The sequence below is a fragment of the Nothoprocta perdicaria genome, unplaced genomic scaffold (assembly GCF_003342845.1).
Source record: "Nothoprocta perdicaria isolate Ctin4 unplaced genomic scaffold, notPer1 scaffold_138, whole genome shotgun sequence".
NCBI lineage: Eukaryota > Metazoa > Chordata > Aves > Tinamiformes > Tinamidae > Nothoprocta > Nothoprocta perdicaria.
This window is the reverse complement of record NW_020454516.1, coordinates 1,746,498-1,764,874: the sequence shown is the minus strand read 5'-3', so window position 1 is coordinate 1,764,874 and position 18,377 is coordinate 1,746,498. Positions and strand designations below refer to the sequence as shown.

Genomic DNA, 18,377 nt, shown 5'->3' with positions numbered 1-18,377 from the left:
AGGCTGCTCGTGAGCGGCATTAACGCAGCAGCCCCTAGGAAGAGGCCGGCGCTTCCCGGCGAGGCGGGAGCAGGGAAAGGAGGGATCTTTGCGCTGCCGAACGCAGGAGCTTTTCCAAGGACACGACCTGAAGCTTCCTGGTTACACCAGAGGCGCAGAGCCTGCCTTTGGGCACGGATGAGGGGACATCTCTTTTAAATAACTTTATTTATTCACGCTGAGCGYGCCCCGGTCCGAGGGGTTTCTCCATCCCTTCCTTTGCTCTATCACGTTACTGATCTCTGCTCTTTGGGTTATTTCAGTTCCCTTTTTTGCTCTTTTTGGTCTGTTTTCRCGTCTGAAGTTAATCTAAGGCCGAGCAAGGGCTCGGGTCTGCGGCAGCGACGGGGCGAGCGCCCGCGCAGCCGCCCGCGCTGGCGGCAGTCGCGGGGAAAGCGTTTGCTCTCACGGGCTGAAAGCAAAGCCAAAAACACCGGAATTTACCCGTGAATGAGCGTGACCGGGCGGACCCAGCAAGCGAAAACCCCCGTCCTTTCCCCCGGCCGCAACCTGAGCTGCGCCTTGAGCGTGATTTTTCCCTCAGGACTTTATTGCTCTGACCCACGCACGGGCAGGRACCGCGGTTAAAAACGGAAACTAACGCATGGAGACCCATTTTCTCCCCGTTTCGGACCAAAAACCGCCCTGGCCCCCGCGGCGCGGCGACCCGCGAGCCGCTGAGGCGGCGGCGGGCGGGGGGGAGCCCGCGTCGCCTCGCCCAATCCGCGGCGCCGGCGGGCGGCGAGGGGCGGGACTGGGGCGTGCGCGCGCGCCGCGATTGGCGGCCTCCCGCTTTGGCCCCGCCCCGCGGCGCGTGTTAGGGAGCGCGCGCACGCGCTGGCGCCGGGGGCGCGCAACAAGTGAGGCGCTCCCCGCCGCGTGCGCGCGCGCGCAGGGACGGGCCGCTGAGGGGAGGCGGAGGCGACGGCGGAGCGGGGCTAGCCCAGCCCAGCCCAGCTCAGCCCGGCCCAGCCAAGCCCGGCCCTCGGCATCGCGCTCAGGTGCGGAGCCCGGCATGGAGCCCCGCGCGCCGTGCTGAGCGGCCGCGGCGGGGCGGCCGGGCATGCTGCAGTGGGCTTGGGCGGCGGCAGGGGCGAGCCCGGCGGCGACTGGCAAGGTGAGGGCGGCGCGGGGACACCCCAGGACACCCCCAAAAGCAGCGTGATCCCCCCCATCGGCCCCCCAGTGGGGGCTCGGTTCCGCACGGCCCCCTCCGCGGCGGTTGCGGGGGGGGGGGGCAGGTGGAGCGCGAGATACTCCTTTTATTTAAGACAAAAATGTGTTTTTTAATGTGTTTTTTTTGTGCGTTTTCCGCCCGCGAGCGCGTGTGTTGGCGGGGCCGGGCGCACATGTTGCTGCGGGCGGCGGAGGGACCTTCCAGCGCGCCGCCGTTGCCCTCGCCGTCCGTTTTCGACCCGTTTTCACTCGTTTTTCCCTCAACCGCGCGCCGCGGAGGGGGAGGAAGGTGCTGGAAGCGCCCGCGCTTCCCGCCGAGGAGCCGCGGTTGTTCCTTAAGGGAAACGCCAACCTCCATTCCCCCCCCCGCCCCCCTTCTCCTTTTTTAACCGAAACGGTGGTTTTTTATCCCTCGGCGCTGTCAGGAGGCGCCGCGCCCCGAGCCGGCCAAGCCGCCGCTCGCGATCCATTAGTCATCCCGAAAACATCCATGGGGAAACTTCCCTGGCCCGAGTAACCCTTTAGGCCAGACCCGTGGAAGCCGCGGGCGTTGATCATTAAACCCCCGTGGCCGGTTTATCTATTAAGTCTGCTCGTTTCGGTTGATTTTTCACCGGTTATTTATTTTTTCCTACTCCGAAGACCTCCTTAAAAAGGGGGAAAAAATGAGATTTGGGGGCTTATCCCGGGTGTGCAAGGCCACRCGCGGGCTAAAACGCTAAATACGAGTTTCTGAGGAAGCAGAATTGGAGCCATTTGAGGAATTAATGGTTAATGAAGCCCCCCGCRTGGGCCGGCGTTGCAGTTCGGGTGGAAAGTTGATTCAAACAACTCCAGGCCCGTTCCGCCTGTGTCATCTTGCAGTTCTGCTTGTGCGTCAGGTTTTCGTGCCGACTGTGTGTGTGTGTTGTGTGTGGTGACAGCGCTGGTCCGGGTGTGCGGCACACCGGGACCGACTGTCCGCTTACACCGTGAGGAGAAACAGCCCGACACCTCAGGGAGCCACCATGGAGCCTCTGGAACAACGAGAGGAATGGGGTCCGTCCAACGCCCCCAGCGTAAGAAACGGGGGGAAAAAAACAGCAGGAGCTTTTCCAGCTCAGCAGATACATATAAATATATGTCTATTTGTGTGTGTCTCTATATATGCTTTTTTAATAGTTCTTCCAGGAGCAATTTGAGCAGAGAAGATGCATTTTTAGTAACAATACTGTAGTGGAGGTGAACCAAAATGAAGAAACGTAAAAATACAGCATTATGGGTTAGAATGGAAGTCCTTTGGCTTTAAGGAAGCCCTGGGTTTTGGCTTTCTTTAAATGCGTGGCTCTGTAGCTGTAGTTCTATAGAAGTGTTGCAATACAGTTACGCAATTTGTTTTGAGGASGAAGCTACAAATGCATAAAGCAATTAAAAATAGAGCTCGGTTTAAGTGACTTCTGTCATCTGCAGGCTGGCTTTGCTTGGATTCTTGCTTTCCATGCCTCATACAAACAGAAATGGGGAAAAGGAGGCTCAGCGGCAGGTAACGCTGCCGAAGGGACTTGTTGAAGGTCACGCATTAGATCACCAGGAGAGCTTGCTAGCTCCCCCAATGTCCTACCTAGTAATAGATACAGCTTGCTGCTCTGCCAAGAAAATAGCTCCTAATGAACGGAATGTCAGGAGTGGGCAGAAAAATAATTATTATTACTTGTCAGCTCCTTCTAATCTCTTAAATATGTGGGGTTTTTTTGATAACGAAGGTGTGCCTGAGGATGTCAGCATAAATCCATAAAAAGGTAGTGCTTGTTCAGAAAGGCTTAGATGAAAAGTGCATGAAGTCCATATGTTTGTCAGCATAGAATATAAAATAATTCTCCGCGTGAAAGAGTTAAGGCTGAACATGGGAAGCTGCAGGACCTGGGTCTTCGTGTTCTTTCTTGTTTCCCCGTCAAAACCCGGGAAGAAGGGAGCCTTTCAGAGGGATCTGGCTCGGAGGACAGCAATACCCAGCCCCTTCCTGGTAGTTCATCCTTTTACTGCCACCTGGTGCAGTGATTTTTGTAGTGGGACCGGCTCCAATGGGGATTTTTACCGCGGTGAAGCCATTAGACAGGGAACAAACGGTGGTGATAAAAGACAGTTGGCAGCAGCGCTCGCGGTGYTGAAACGCGCGGCGTAGCCGTGTGTCTCGTACCGCAGCCCGTGTTGTCACCATCCCATCAAGGTGGTTGACATTAACGTGTGTGTCTGGGTGAGATCTGTATAGCCATGTTGCCCGCTTTCCTCACGGGAGGTAAAGGAGGAGAAAAGGAGGACCAGTAGACCAGCATCAGCCAGATTTTTTAGTAACATGTGTGTGTATATATATACATATATATATATAGGGGTTTTTTTTTTTTTTTTCAGTAGGTGATAAGATTGCTTGTCAGAAAAAAAGAATTGCTGTGTAAAACCTTCAGGCCGCTTGTGTAACTTCCCGTGAGTTGCTCTGTGGACMTTGTTCTCTGTGCTGTCACATTGAGTTTTAACAGAAAGGGAGCAATTCTGCCAGAAGCACCGAGGGCGGTTCCCAATTTATATGTTTTACTGGATTCAGGTGTATCTCGCGTCGCATGGAYGTCATTAATGCATTTTGTGGTGCCTTTTAACGTGCCTGTTTTGCATGGTAATGTTTCTGCAAACATTTGCACGAAACCATTAGAAAGCCTTCCAAAAGCTTAAAACTGTATTTTTATCCTTTATTGAGTGTAGGTTTGGGGTAGCGATATATATCCCTATATGTATGTGTATCATCTTTTCCTGTTACAACACAGGAAATACGTGTTTTGAAGCAAATGTCTAACCATTWGCTTTTCACATTTAAGCTTTTATAATCTTTTCTGATGTACTGAATTTTAATCCCCAGTGATTGTTTCCAAAATACCATTTTTAACTGAAGTGTTTAGGAAGAAGATGTGGTCACGATGGCTTTGTGCCTGAGAAATCACCGGATAAGTATTTGATGCTTTTGCTGTGTAAAATGCATTCTGGGCTATATTCAGGCCAATACAAATTTAGAAAAGAATTTGTCTCTGTGAGTGCAGCTGACCAAAAATTACTAATTTAACGTTATGCTATGTTCTGACCTCACTGGTATATATTTAGCTGTTTTTATCTTTGTCTGCTACTAACAATTGCTTTGTGCAGCCTTTCCTTTGCTTAAAGACAGACAAACAAAAGAAAAATGACAAGATGGAGATACAGTAATAAAACACAGGCTCTACTCATCATTCTTGTTACCAAATGAACAAGGCAGTAACTCAAAGTTGTGAAATAAATGCCTTCTGATGGGCTCAGGTAGCAACACATCCTTGCTCTTTACATGGGAGGAGCTGACTGGAACCTCAGGCTTGAGGTTCATTTCCCTGCTCTCATTTTCCCTGATTTCTGCAGAGGAAAGATGGGCCCTTTAGGGTTCAGGCAGCACCTCTGTGAACCTCCACAGGTCTCCAGGTCGTGTACAACGCGGTGCAAACATGGGATCATTAAAAGATTTTGTGATGAACTGTGCAAAACCCGGATTGAATTGGTGTCTCATGAGAAGCAATTACCATTTAAATAAGGAGAAGGATCCCCAGGTGCGCTGGGTGCCTGGCTGAGGCTTTTAAAGGGAGAATTGATGAAACAGTTTCATCAGCCGTTGATTAAGGAAGCTTTGTTTTAGAAAAATGTCGTAGTAAGAGAGGAAAAACGTTGTACTTAGAAATTCCTTGGCGCCTCTGTGGCGAGGAAGAAAAAAGAGCTCTGAAATTCAGTGACTTGTGTTAAGTTCATAGAGGCCCTACTTGAAGGGTGGTTGTTTAGGTCAGTTAGTTAAATCAAGCGAAAAGTCTTGGTTTGGGGTAGATGGTTAATTTTACCCTTGCCCATAATAGGTGATTCTGAGGGATTTACAAACACGGGGGATGTGTGCAGCTCGTGCCAAACGTGGCATTAAACCTGCGCATGGGTGTTTGCACATGTGTGGGAAGGGGCCGCCGGGCTTCCTGCCCCGTGCTCGGCCCCGCGCCGGAGGTTCCGAGCGGGAACACGGGAAGGAGACGCGCAGGCTCCCCCGGGAAGCGGCCTGGGAACTGTGCGGAGGAGCCGCTGGGTTGAGAAATAACCTCCTTGTTGGCTTGTCTTCTGGCCTGTGCGCAACGTAATACAGAGAGCTATGCAAACACCCTGATTCACGGGCTGGGAAACGGTGGGATTTCTCAATCCAGCCTAAGGAAGGTTGCTGCTGCCCCGTGGCAGGGCTGCGCCTGGAATTTGCTACCTTCTCCCCTTGTTTGAAGACTCCTTTTTTTTTAATCAGATAGAAAATGGCAATGAGGAGCTGTCTTGGAGGTGGAGAGCTGCTTATTGAAAGCTGCTGGTTTGCATTTAAATAGAAACAAGCGTTAAATTAAAAGGCATGTAGAACAGYTTAAAATTGATTACTCCACTCGGAGATGCAGTGAATAGCTGGCATTGATACGCGGCACCCAGTACCAAAGGAAGTTCCTGTTGGGATTTAGAAGTCTGTAATCAGGTTACGTGCYTATCTGCCATTAACATAATGGGAGTTAGTTGCCTAACTTGCTTACAGCTCCTTTGCAAAATCCTCAGGATACTTATATGCATCTTTAGCTGCCTAAAAGTGTTGGAGGAAAATACTCTATTTTTCTTAGACTTCATGTTTTGCTAGACTACAGGAGGACGGTGAAGAACATCCCAACTTTGGAACTCTACTGATTTTTCTCAGCTTCAAATGAATTATTCAGAATGACAAACCTGCCTCTTTGTATCGTTTCTGTATTGAAACCAAGGACGGTTAGAGATGAAAATCTTCTCACGTATTTGCATTTTTAAAAGTAGTTGTTGCTTCCTTAAATGTATTGGACACTGTAAATGGAGAAGAAAGTTTGCAAGTACTGACCCGAAAAGTTGCCTTCCTCGTTTGGCTTGCATTGACTTTTGATTCCCAGCCATTGTGCTTGCATGGACAGCAAAGTGCGGCGTGAAACGGCTGAGGATTTCAGTGCAGCTGTTCATGCCGTCGTCACCTGGCTGCAAAGCACAAAGTCACGTTGGTGAGAAAACAGTCAAAACCAAGAGCAGAATGGTCAGTGGGGGGCAATAACGCCCAAGCTGCAGCCTGCTTGCTGGTGAAACAGTTTTTCTCCTGTGGTTTATGTCTGGCAGCCAGCAGGGCCAAGAAAACAGAGCAGGAGTCACTTTCTGACTGTGAATAGTGTGGTCTGTGCCGACATAAAGGCTGTTTGAACATAGTTTCTTGACATAAAGCTGGGAAAATGCATGATCTTGCTGGTTAACACTGAGAATTATGCTCAATTGCCTCGTGCAAAAACCGGCAGGAAGATGGTTCGTTTTCCCTTCTATGGCTTTCTAGTAGTTACAGGAAGGTAACGTGGCAGCGGCAGCTCTGAAGTGGGCCACGCTGGTTCAGCAGCTGGTTTGGTTACAAAAAGCACCGGAGCACCAGATTATACCCCTGGGTCTGCCTTGTTTTAGGGCTAAGGGAGCCGCCCCTCAGGGGCAGATTGAAGGTGGAAGCAAAATGAGTAAAAATGAAAGCTTAAGCTGACCTAAAATGGGGTGTGCTGTGCCCCTGCCACATGAGCTTGCCTCCTGCTGCGCTGGCGCTGGCTTTGTGCAAGCAAATCTGGTGGCCTGGGCAGCCTGAAGGCTCCAGGCTGCTTCAGCCTTTGGTTTTCTGCCTCTTTAGCTCCCCGAATTGATTTGGCACAGCAAGGTCAGTGCAAGGGAGGGACGGGCTCTGCAGTTTGTGCAGGAAGGAGTAAATTACAAGAGTGTGTCAGCCGTGACTGAAACTGGTTTAAAATGCCCTGGGACATGCCCCACCTGTAGCTGCTGTTACAGATGGCAGCTGACTTTCTCCAGAGAAGAGCTTCTCTGCTTCAGTGGCTTCTTAAACTTCCCTTTAAAGCCCAAACCTTCTCAAAGTTGCTTGAAAACAGAATTTTGTATACGCAGACAACTTTGAGTTAATCTTAGCAAGCGTGTGGCAATGTCACGTGTTGCAGAGCCTGAACTGACTTAACTTTTTAGGTCACTTTTATATGTTGGATCAAGAAAAACAAGTTAAACCTCAGTACTAGAAGGCTTGTGGCAATATAACTTTAATATTAGGCTTTATAGCAAGTTACGACCTTGCTACTTACAGGTAAAAAATTTCAGTTCTAGAGAAAAACRCTTTTGTTCTTAGAGAATTTAGATGTGTTTTGGACATGCAGTGGTGCTCTACAGATTCGTAGCATGGATGTGAGTATAGCACATTAGAATTGTAATACTATTTATCAGTTGTTAGGGATGCTCTGTGGTTTAAATTTCAGTAAGCAAGTGTGATGTGAATGTGAAGTTTTGCTGCTTTTTTTTTTTACCCTTGTATAAAAATATGTAATGAGAAAAAGGAATTTATACCAGTAAAGAAAAAGGCATGTAGACTAGGCCTGGGGCTGAGTTTACAGAATGAGTTTTAGCACAACCACAAGGTTTCTCATGCATATATCGTGAACTGCTTTAGGACATGCAAAGCAATTCAAATATGAACTAATTATTTGCTCAGCAGATCCAAGGATTAGATTTCTAGCCTTTAGGCCTTATTTGCATTGAATTCACTAGGTGCGAGGTATTTAAATATCTAAAAATGTGGACCCTTTAATATRGACTGAGTTAAGATTTGATTTTTTACTTTTATTTAATGCTTGTTTTAATTTTTAAAGCAGTGGGAAAACTTTGTGGCTGAACTGGTTTGCTTCAGGATTGGAAGTCTTGAGTGGGAGGCCATAGAAATTTTGTGATGTCTCTTGCATCGCAAGATGTAAGTATCATTTTGGAGGGAATTTTGCAGAAATTGTTTTTACTGAAGCTGAGAAGCTTTGTTGTAGTTGTGAGTTATTCTGGGGATTATTTTGTGAAGTATGTTGGGGCAAACTTTGTGCATGTTGCCGAAACATTCGTAAGCAGCAGTATGAAGTTAACAAAACATCCGTTTTGCGGTTTCAAACGTGTGTCTGAAAAGCTGACTCTCCCCTTTCCCACTTGGAGAACTCGAGCGAGAGAAGCAGATGGAGCTAATCAAAGTAGTCACGGAAGTAATAATAATAATAATAATAGAGCTTACTCCATTAAACTTGGGCGTTCGGATAGTTAAAAATGTCATTTTGGCAATGGCAGGATGAAATGATCAGCCTTATCACAGCGATCAGAGGCTGACATCCGTCAGCGCTCTTCCTCTTCACCAGTATTATTTGGGATCCTCATTATATGCTCACAGTCGTTAATGTGGCAGGGATTTCCCCAGCTTTTTGTGGCTGCTGCTGACAAGTTAACTTTTCAAGTTTTGCCGTAGCACAACTGCTTCAAGCAATGCCATTAAGCACTGTTATCTGATTGCTCAGAGAAGCAAGACACTGCAGAGCATAAACCTGCTGATATTAGGAAGAAGTAGGCTGAGAAATTTAAATATTTGTATTGCTCACAGATCCCTCGAGATATCTGCAGRGTCTGTCTGCATTGCAGCTAGAGGAGTCGGCGTCAAAGGACAGCGTGGCTGTCTGCTGACGAGCTAAGCTGGTGCTCCTACCTAGTGATAGTTGCCTCTCCGTGACTGTCCCTGGAGTCTTGGTGCTGGAGCACACTCAGCTTTTCTTCCTCTACAGCAGAACCTTGTTGGGACGTGTTCCCCACGCTCGGTTGCGGCCGTGACGTGGACTGAGATGGAGAGGCTGCAAGTGGAGTCTTGCCCCGTGCTCTCGCTTCAAAACTGTAATGTGAACACAGGATTGTTTTATCATCTCTGTGTCTTCCCTTAGTAACTGTGTGTRTACACAGATACACTTAGGTTTGTTTAGAGGCCCTTTCCTAGAATATTTTGAGCCTGTTCTCTAGGTGAGGGATTACAATAGCATGACGTTAGGGAGAGCCAAATGCATTTTAGATAATGATTAAACCCAGCAGTTGTCCTTAGCAAAAAGGGAAAGAGTTGGCACTTACACGTTGCAGTGAAGCCATTTTGCATGTGCTTGCACACTGCCACTCCACGGTCAGTTTCTACAAGCATAGAGGAGGATTTGCCTGCTCTGTAGCTGAGCGTGGCTTATTTTCTGCGAGCCCTCTGTGTTTCCCAAAGCTGGGCTGTGAGCTACAATTCTACACTTGTATTTAAAGAAAATGACRTGCATTTGAAGTCATTTTATCAAAYAAGTGCCAGTTTTTATCAATCATATTTCAAAAGTTACATGCTTTTGCATTCCTCAGATCTATACATCATGTTAATAACCCTCCTGGGAYGTTTTTTACAGGAACATTTTTCACTTTAGGAAGTAGTAAATGCACACAGGCTTTGTGAAACGTCACCTTTGTGAGACACAAGCAGCTGTAGGAAACAGTGAGAGGGGAACTGTTCACTTAAGAACCTGCTTTTGCTTTAGTGCCTGATGAAGTAGGTCAGCATTTAGAAAGGGTTCTGCTCCTGTGCTTGTGGTCATAACTTCTCCTTGTCTGATAGCAAAAGTTAAGGCTGTTGCAAGAGGTCTGCAGGCCTAACGTTGACAACTGAATCCATAGCCTTGTAAGGATGATACTAGAGCATTTTAAAGTTGGGTTTGGGKTTTTTTTTTCTGTTTTTAAGTCAGTTATTTAACTACTGGACTGAATTGAGTTAAGCGGCATATGGAGGGAGACCTTTCTTGCGAGGGAGAAGTTGTAGTGCAGCTTCTTAGAGCACATTAGCACTTCACATGGGTGCAGATGTATCTTGATTGAGCTTATTTCCTGGAGCTGTTCTGCTCTGCCTTGASAGGATTTACCATTTGTAGGAGCTTCTCCAGTTAAAATGCAGGAGTGTCTTGCTCTAAAACTGTAGAAAAGACAAACTGCACTGTTCGCCATGGGCAGTGTCCAGCATCTGCTGAAATCCAGGTGTTGAAGGATGTTCCAAGTCTTTAAAATTCCTCTTTGGCCTAAATATATAGGGTAACGCTCACTGGACTGCAAATACAGGTGTCTTTTACTTTCCACTTGAATGAATGTTAAGACAGAATTTCTATGAAATTCCAAATTTTACTGTATTTGGAGGGCAACAAGAGTGCTACAAATTGAGTTATTGGAAGTTACCGCTGGATACCCAAAGTGCAAACTGATCAAACCAGTGAAGCAGTGTGTGTTTTCTTGAGACTGCCTTTAGCAAGACCTCTGGCTTTTGAGGTGCTTTTGAAGTCGGAACCGTTCCGCTCAGTCCAAGCTGATCTCCTGTGTGACCAAACTGCACGTTTCGAGGTGCTGGGGCAGGCAGGACTGGGCAGAGACCACRGCAGGAGCTGGTGAGTCGTTGTGAAATGCACAGCATCCAAAGAGAAGTTGGAGAAAAGAAAAACTTAGTCATTCTCTTTTGATTTAGTCTTTCCAATCCATGTTTAATTTAGCTGAGACCGCTTGCATTATTGCAGGCAAACACAAACTGGCTTTGCTTGATTACAACTTAACATGGAAGTTTGTGGGGGTTTTTGTTGTTTGTTTTTTTGTAGTAGCCTAACTACTGCATGGAGTGAGACTGCYAGTTTTATGCTTGCTCCTCTGGGCTGCTAAACAGAATCCCTACAGGTTTTTAGAATGTRTTTGCCCTAGAGATAAAGCATAAAAGAATACCCCTTGGTTGGCAAATTMAATTTTCTGGCTATTTGACATTAACATTATTTGGACTTTTTGGGTGCCTGGGATCTTCTTGTAGCTCATCATTTCTTTATAATGTTTTTTTTTTCTTTTTTCCCTTTCTTCTTTCTTGTGTTTCTCTTTTTCTTGTTTTATTGATTACTGCCTGGTACACAGTGAAGCTGTGTTTCTTCCCATGTTCTGCTGCCTTGTCTTTTCTCTTCATCTCTTGCTCCTGGAGCTTCCCTTGCGACTTTGTAAGTTCGTTTCTTTTTACCAATACCTTAGTTCTTGCCTGCTGTGAAGTGAGAGAACAGAGTGGAGCCAAAAAAGACGTAAATCTCACCCTTACATATGTGAATACGCGCATCCTATTCTTGCATTTTTAGCAGACCTGTGGTTTGTCCAGAGTGTGCTTAATGTTAACACTTTGTTCTAGCCATATGGACACATGCTGAAGACTTGGTAGCAAATGATGGATTTTGTATGCATGAAATGAAAGCCTAACAATTTCATAGCTATACAGCTCAAAACTCATTATGTGAGCGAAAATGTGACCATTTGGACAAATGAAACTTCAACAAAACTATGTAACAATGTGCTCTAAGTAGGTATGAATTGGTCATATTTAATTTCTTCTGGGCATCCCTCTGCTCTCAACAGCCCAAGAGGAGAAGAGGCTATTACTGGAACAGGAGAAGGTGGTTGTGATGTGTCCAGATTGCTGCCTCTAAATTGTGGGTGGGAAATGGGCCTGTCTTGTACCCTTCGACACTGCTCCTTGGCAAGCTGCCCGGCACAGAAAATTTCCACCACGTTGCCCTTTGGTCAGTCACTGCAGTGAGAGCAGAGCAGATGGGAAGCAAGTTGTCTGGCGACTGGGCTGTGGTTGGGGTGTTTGTTGGTTTGTTTGGGGTTTTTAGGCAAAGAAAAGCCTGTCATGAGTACTCTGCTGGTGAGTTTTGTGATTTAAACTTGGGCAATTTCACATTAATGGAGCTAATTGGCATCCTCTTAGTGAATGTTCTGTCTTTATTTCTGTCTATTCATAGAAGAAGCTYTTCTGAAATCTCTTGCATTAGTCTGTCACTGAATACATTGCTTCTAGTTTGAGAATCAGTCTAATTCTGGAAATAAGTGTTTGAAGTCTTTGTCTAGTTTAGAAAAAAGGCACCACTTTCTTTGAAAATTATATTGTATTGATATAACACTGTTAAAGTACATGTTGATAGTTTGTAATTATGTAACATRAATGCCAGATGAAGTTGTCGTGAATTGTTGTATGAGAGTGGTCAGGTCTTAAAAAAAATGTTGTTTGTGTTCATACTGAATGCTACCTATTTTTTTTTCCTCAGAAATATTAATTTTATCAGTATTAGTGGATACCCCTTTAGAGAAGGCCACTGAAAATTCATAGCTGAAGTAATTATATGTGGGACCGGTAGCACTGACCGTGTTTGGTTTGTTGGGGGCACTTTGTTCTTGCCTGGCTGGTGGCTCTTGTTGGCAAAACCATCTACCAAGTCAAGCAGTAAAGGGAGCCTTTCCCCTGGGATCCCCRTCCTGGCGCTGCGAGGCCTTCAGGAATGACAGGAGGTGAAGGAAGATCTTGTGCTGACGGAGCTTAAATGCTTAGCTTGAAAGACTAGTGACTCAGAAGACTTCAGTTAAGTCATAGAAACCTGGTCGAGCATCCAAGAGATAATGCGGGGAGGTGCCAGATGCCCTTTGCTTAGGAGTTGGTGTCAATAGAAGAGCTGCATCGTGCTCCATGTGAAAGATGTAAGAAGAAAATGGGCTTCTAAAAAGACACTGAGTGCTCTGACAATTCGTGGGTGTGTTTGCTGTTAGTAGAGGGACTGGCTGCAGCAACTGTCCCAGGGCTCCTCGGTTAAATCCCGGGCGTTTTGTTGTTCTGAGAAATGCGATAGAAACTTCGGGGACGCTGCGAGGAAACGCAGTGCTGGGAACTACAGGCGCTGTGCAGGTTGCAGGGAAGCTGCTTGCAGGGATCSGTGAGTCTGCCGAGGGGGAAAGAAGGAAAGAGCAACGTGTGGGAACGGCTGCCTGTGTGCTTTAATGCAAGGGAAGGTGCTGTGTGACGGGAGGCGTTTTTAACTGCTGAATACTCGGGCTTTTCACTCAGYCCGGTGAAGTTTCAAAGGACTAACAGGCTTTCTCTGAGATGTTATCTTCATCTGTTACCTAGCTCTCTTGGCATTGGAGAAAAGAAATGTGTTTCCTTACTCTCTCTGTCCTTTTTCTTCTTTTCATCAAACTTTGGTGGAGTTTAAGTTTAGGAAAGGCTTTATCTACGCTTTTGGTGGCCGCTGTTGCAGCGGTTGGAAGAGGGGGATGACGTTCCTTGCAAGCCCGTGCCTGTGCAGGCAGCCAGTGCTTTCCAGCAGCTGCTTAGCTCAACAGGGACACTGGCAAGACACAGAGCTCCGCAAGARAGCTGCTTTACACTCCAGCTGCAGCCTTGCTGGCTGCTGGGGAGCAGGGCTTGACCTAAAGTTGGTCTGAGCATAGAGCAGCTAAGCCTGTGTAGCAGGAGGCCAGAGGAAGGCAGAGAAGTCTTCCTCTTTGTATTTTTTTGACTGTGATTTTTCTGTTTGCCTGTTTGTAATGCTTCCCTTTGGGGTTCAGTGAGAACCCACTGATCAAATGAAGAGGGGTGGAGAAAAACACATTACTGTTTATTTCCTGGCTACTTTCTTAGCAAATTCTGTGTTTCACCTGCCAAGGAGTAAAGGGAAGACTAGTTAAACTAGATCAGACCAAAGGTCTGTCTAGCCCAGGCTCTTGCCACGTCTGGGAGGTGATGGCTGGAAATAAGCACCCAGATGTGGGCACCCAGCAGATCGGTGCAGTCCACCTTCCCGCCCGGCGCTGCCCTGTGGCCAGGGGACCTTGGAGTTGGTGTTTGCAACTGTTTTATTCCTTTTAATAGCCCCTGTGAATCTCTGCTTYGTTAGGTTTGTCTGATCTTCCTAAGATCATTTGCACTTGCAGTGAATGAAAGCTTCGTTAACTGCAARTTTCACATCTGACAACTGTAGTCTTTCTATTTTTTTCCTTGTTCTAATATATATATATATTTATATATATATATATATATAGTTGTTGTCATCTGTTTTCCAGCATTGGAATGACTTTGTAGATTTTGAGCAGCTTATACACCGATTCTGTAGCCCTCTTATCCCGTAGTTTGACCCCTCATTCATAGAAATCTGCCCTTCCGTTGCCCCTCGTGCYGAGGCCCTTGGTCTGGCAGCGGTGGAAGGAGGAGGGTTTGATCCTCCTTTCGCCCCAGCACGAACTGGGGCTGGGTCCCAGCGCAGCAGCCTCCGCTCTGATCGCGTCACACGCTTCCTGGCCTTACATCTAGGAAACTTCTCCTTTTTGSTTTCCGTTGTTCTCTGCCTAGAAGTAATTGCATATTCTGCTGCCATCCATTTCCTTTTCTAGCTGGAGGAAAACTCAACATTCATGTTTTCTCCTCTCTGCAGAGATCTGAGCACCTGAGTGTTGCAGCTGGTGGGTTTTGTCAGCCTTTCTCCTTCCTTCAGCAAATGAGATGGACAAACTGTGCTCTAAAAATCAGCTCCGACTCTTTTGTAGTTTGAAGGTATAAGAGAACACGTCTAAAGCTTGAAACTTAGTTTACACTTAAGTGACCCTTATTATCTAGCAATTCATGCTGTATCCTTAAGCTCTCCTCACTGGTGCAAAAAAACAAGTTTCTCTAACCTCTTCAGCATGCTGAGTGCTCAGATTCTAACTCTTACACAATCAAATAATTCCGGTAAACATAAACGAGGATCAGAAGCTGCTTACAAATTTGGGTGCAGTGTGAAATGCTCCCTAAAATTCCCAAGCAGCAAATGGAATTTTTACCTGCTTGTTGTTCTCTTGTTTGSTGATGAAACCCACTCCCATACTAAGCTGTACGTGTGCATGTGTGAGAGACATTAGTTTTCACATTTCTGATCCAGGTAGCCTGTGAATTCATGCTACTAACTCACACATCTTTGCTCGAAAGCAGTTTGCAGTTTTCTGAAATCAATAACTTACCAGGCAGAAATCCACAAATCTCCCTTTTTTGTCTTTTTCCCATTCTTTCCAGGTATGAGAAATGAGTGTTGGACGCAGAAGACTAAAGCTGCTGGGAATTCTGATGATGGTAAACATTTTCATCTATGTGATTGTGGAAGTTTCCAAGAGTGGCAGCCAGGAGAAGAATGCCAAAGGACGCGTTATCATACCACACAGCAAGTTCTGGAGGAAGTACACCCCTCACAAAGCTTACTGGAATAAGCAGCAGCAGAAGCTGGAGCTGCTCTACAACCCTATTCTGTCCATGCTTTCCAATATGACGGTGGAAGAGAACTTGATTGCTAACTCCAGCGTTCTCAGCTCCTGCGAGCCCGACCCGTGGGTGACGTCGGAGGTCAGTGACTTTGCAAACTTACCCGAACGATTTAAAGATTTCCTGCTGTATCTGAGGTGCAGAAATTACTCGTTGCTGATGGATCAGCCGAACAAGTGCAAACACAAACCCTTCCTGCTGCTGGCTATCAAGTCCCTGACGCCACACTTCGACAGGAGGCAGGCGATCCGGGAGTCCTGGGGCAGGGAAATACACTCGGGGGATGTAACCGTCAGAAGGGTCTTCTTGCTCGGGCAGACCCCGCCAGAAGATAATTTCCCTGATCTTTCAGACATGATAAAATTTGAGAGTCAGACCCACCAAGACATTCTCCTCTGGAACTACAGAGACACTTTCTTCAATTTGACTCTGAAAGAGGTGCTGTTTCTCAAGTGGGTCAGCAGCAGCTGCGCAGACGTCCAGTTTATTTTTAAGGGGGATGATGATGTTTTTGTGAATACCCATCAGATCCTGGATTACTTGAAGAGCTTATCAAAGGACAAAGCCAAAGACTTGTTTATAGGTGATGTGATCAAAGATGCTGGACCTCACAGAGAGAAAAAATTGAAGTACTACATCCCAGAAAGTGTTTATGAAGGTTCGTATCCTCCCTACGCAGGCGGTGGTGGGTTTCTGTACTCGGGTGATCTAGCACTGAGACTGAATAACGCGTCTGACCAGGTGCTCCTGTATCCTATCGATGACGTTTATACTGGAATGTGCCTTCAGAAGCTGGGCCTTGCTCCGGAAAAACACAAAGGCTTCAAAACGTTTGATATCGAAGAGAAATACCGAAATAACATATGTTCCTACACAAACTTAATGCTGGTACATAGTAGAAAACCTCAAGAAATGATAAAGATCTGGACACGCTTGCAAGATCCACACCTAAATTGTTGAAGTGATGTGTGTAAGTGTTCTAAGTCCAAATAACTTCCCAAGTTCGGGTCTGCCTTGGTGAACCTCTGAAGCACCGCTTAATTTTCAGCTTTTTTTTTTTCCAGAAAAGTTTTTCCAGGGCTTCTGGAAGTGAGAATAATACTGAAAGCTGAGGGGATGGCATGAAGACTTGGTCCTGATTATTTTCCACTGTTCTAGTGGTCATTATGTTTCAATATTTGCCTAAATTAAAAAAGAAAAAGAAAGAAAATGTCAAAGATGTAACTAGTGGCCCTGGATTGGTTAGCTAGACTGGAAGMAGGAATTGCCTACGACAGGTTCAGTAATTGTGATGGTGGGAGCTGGTTTTTCCCTTTGTAACGTTTGCTTGGGGGTGAGTGAAGTGCCACTGGGAATTGCAGGTGGCTTTTTCTTTTAATTTATTTCTTTTTTTTTTAAGTGTATGGGTTTTGGTCTTTTTGCACCCCTGACCAGTATTTTCTCCTTTGCCAGCGCTCAGTTGTGCAAAGCGTGCCGGCGTCCCAAGGATCTCCCCTAAAAGGATTTATTGGATGATGCTTCTATTTCTTTTTTGCACTAGGAAAATAAAGTATAATATAGTTTCAACCGCCCTATAAAAGATAAAAGCTGAAGATAAAAGGGGAAAGAAGAGATTTTGCTTTGGGCTGGTTTAATAACTGACATTGCCCCCTACTCCTGAGGGCACGGCCGGGAGCTCTCCTCTGAAGTGGTGGCAAAGCCAGAATTGTGCAGATCCTGCAAGTTTCGAGTTTGGAAACGGTTTCTGCAGTTGCATGATGTCTCATGTAGGTTAAACATGTTCTCAAAACTCAGATTTATTTTCCTGTTTTCCACATCTTGCTTAAGAGTTATTCTAAATAGTGATTGCTTCCTTTGTATATGTAGAAGTGCCTGTCTATTTATTGTTCAGATTAAAGACCAAAACATTTTCTTAAATATATTTTGTGGAACCTTTTATTTGTATAGTGTTGTCACTCAGATATTTAAATAGAGCATGATATTTTAAATCTGTGAGACGTGTAACATGTTAAATAAAGGTCATTGTTATTTTTGAATTTGGAAAAAAAAAAAAAGGAAATAAAATGTGATTTAAGTATTTCCCGCAGTGCTTCGTGCTGGGTTGGATGCTGACAGGCCGGGAACAACCTTCCCACAGACCTCGGGAGCGGGAGCCTCTTCGTTCCGCCGCGGCGGCGATCGGAGCACGTTATTTAAACCAACTTGACGCTCTCCTGGCTTCTCCTCTCTCCTTCTCTGCTCTTGATTCGGGGCAGCCACTGGGATCCATTAGCTTCCCTGCAGGTTGAGCCTTCCCTTCTCCATCCCGTCTCCGCAGCGCTCTGGCTGGCGGCAGGGGGAAATTCCAAAATCTCAGCTGAAGACACTGCAAACCCTTCCACATCGGAAACGAGCAGGGCATTGGCCTGATGCTTAGAAGGAGCCCTTGGAAGATGCTTAGAAGGAGCCCTTGGAAGATGCTTAGAAGCCGCACGCAGGGTGAGGGAATGTGTTTATAAAGACATAGAAATGAGTGAATTGGTCGCAGTGTTTTCCCTTCCAGCTTTCTGGAAGCACTGAGCACAGGGGCACGATCCCTTCCCTGGTCCTGCTGGCCACGTGTCCCTCACAGCAGCCGGGAGCCCCTTGGCCACTTCTCCCTGCTGCCTCGTGTTCGTGCAGCTGAACCCCGTGTGGAGGCCTCAGCCCAGCCATCCAACCTGCCCGCATCCCTCTGCGTTTTAAATCTGTGAGATGTGTAACGTGTTAAATAAAGGTAACTGTTATTCTTGAATTTGGGGGAAAAAAATGAAAAAAAGGGAGAGGAATAAAGTCCCTCTGCAAGGGCCTTCCTCCCCTCGAGCAGGTGGGCTCTTCCTCCCAGCTTGGTGTCGCCTGCAGGCTGGCCGAGGCTGCGCTCAGCTCGTCGGTAAAGACATTGAAGAGGACGGGCCCAACTGAGCCCTGGGCAACACCGCGCGGGACCGGTCGCCACTGGATCCAGTCCCCACCATTCCCTGGGCCCGGCCATCCGGCCAGCTCATCCAGCGGAGAGACCATCGGCCATGGGCAGCCTTGAGCCTCCATGAGCCTCCATGGGCAGCCCTGAGCTTCCATGGGCAGCCACAAG

The 18,377-nt window shown here is 46.7% G+C and overlaps 1 protein-coding gene across 2 annotated transcripts; it reads left to right on the top strand.

Moving 5' to 3' along the window:
- The first annotated feature begins 1,129 nt into the window (after positions 1-1,129).
- Positions 1,130-17,185, top strand: B3GNT2 (UDP-GlcNAc:betaGal beta-1,3-N-acetylglucosaminyltransferase 2). Of its 2 annotated transcripts, none has more exons than XM_026034014.1 (2): positions 1,130-1,156; positions 15,026-17,185. In XM_026034014.1, exon 2 carries the CDS (start codon positions 15,035-15,037, stop codon positions 16,226-16,228), a length of 1,194 nt encoding a protein of 397 aa, XP_025889799.1. In that variant the 5' UTR covers positions 1,130-1,156; positions 15,026-15,034; the 3' UTR covers positions 16,229-17,185. The 2 variants fall into 2 exon arrangements, with proteins under 2 accessions (XP_025889799.1, XP_025889798.1); XM_026034013.1 differs by lacking the exon at positions 1,130-1,156 and adding an exon at positions 14,401-14,527.
- The last annotated feature ends 1,192 nt before the right edge of the window (positions 17,186-18,377 follow it).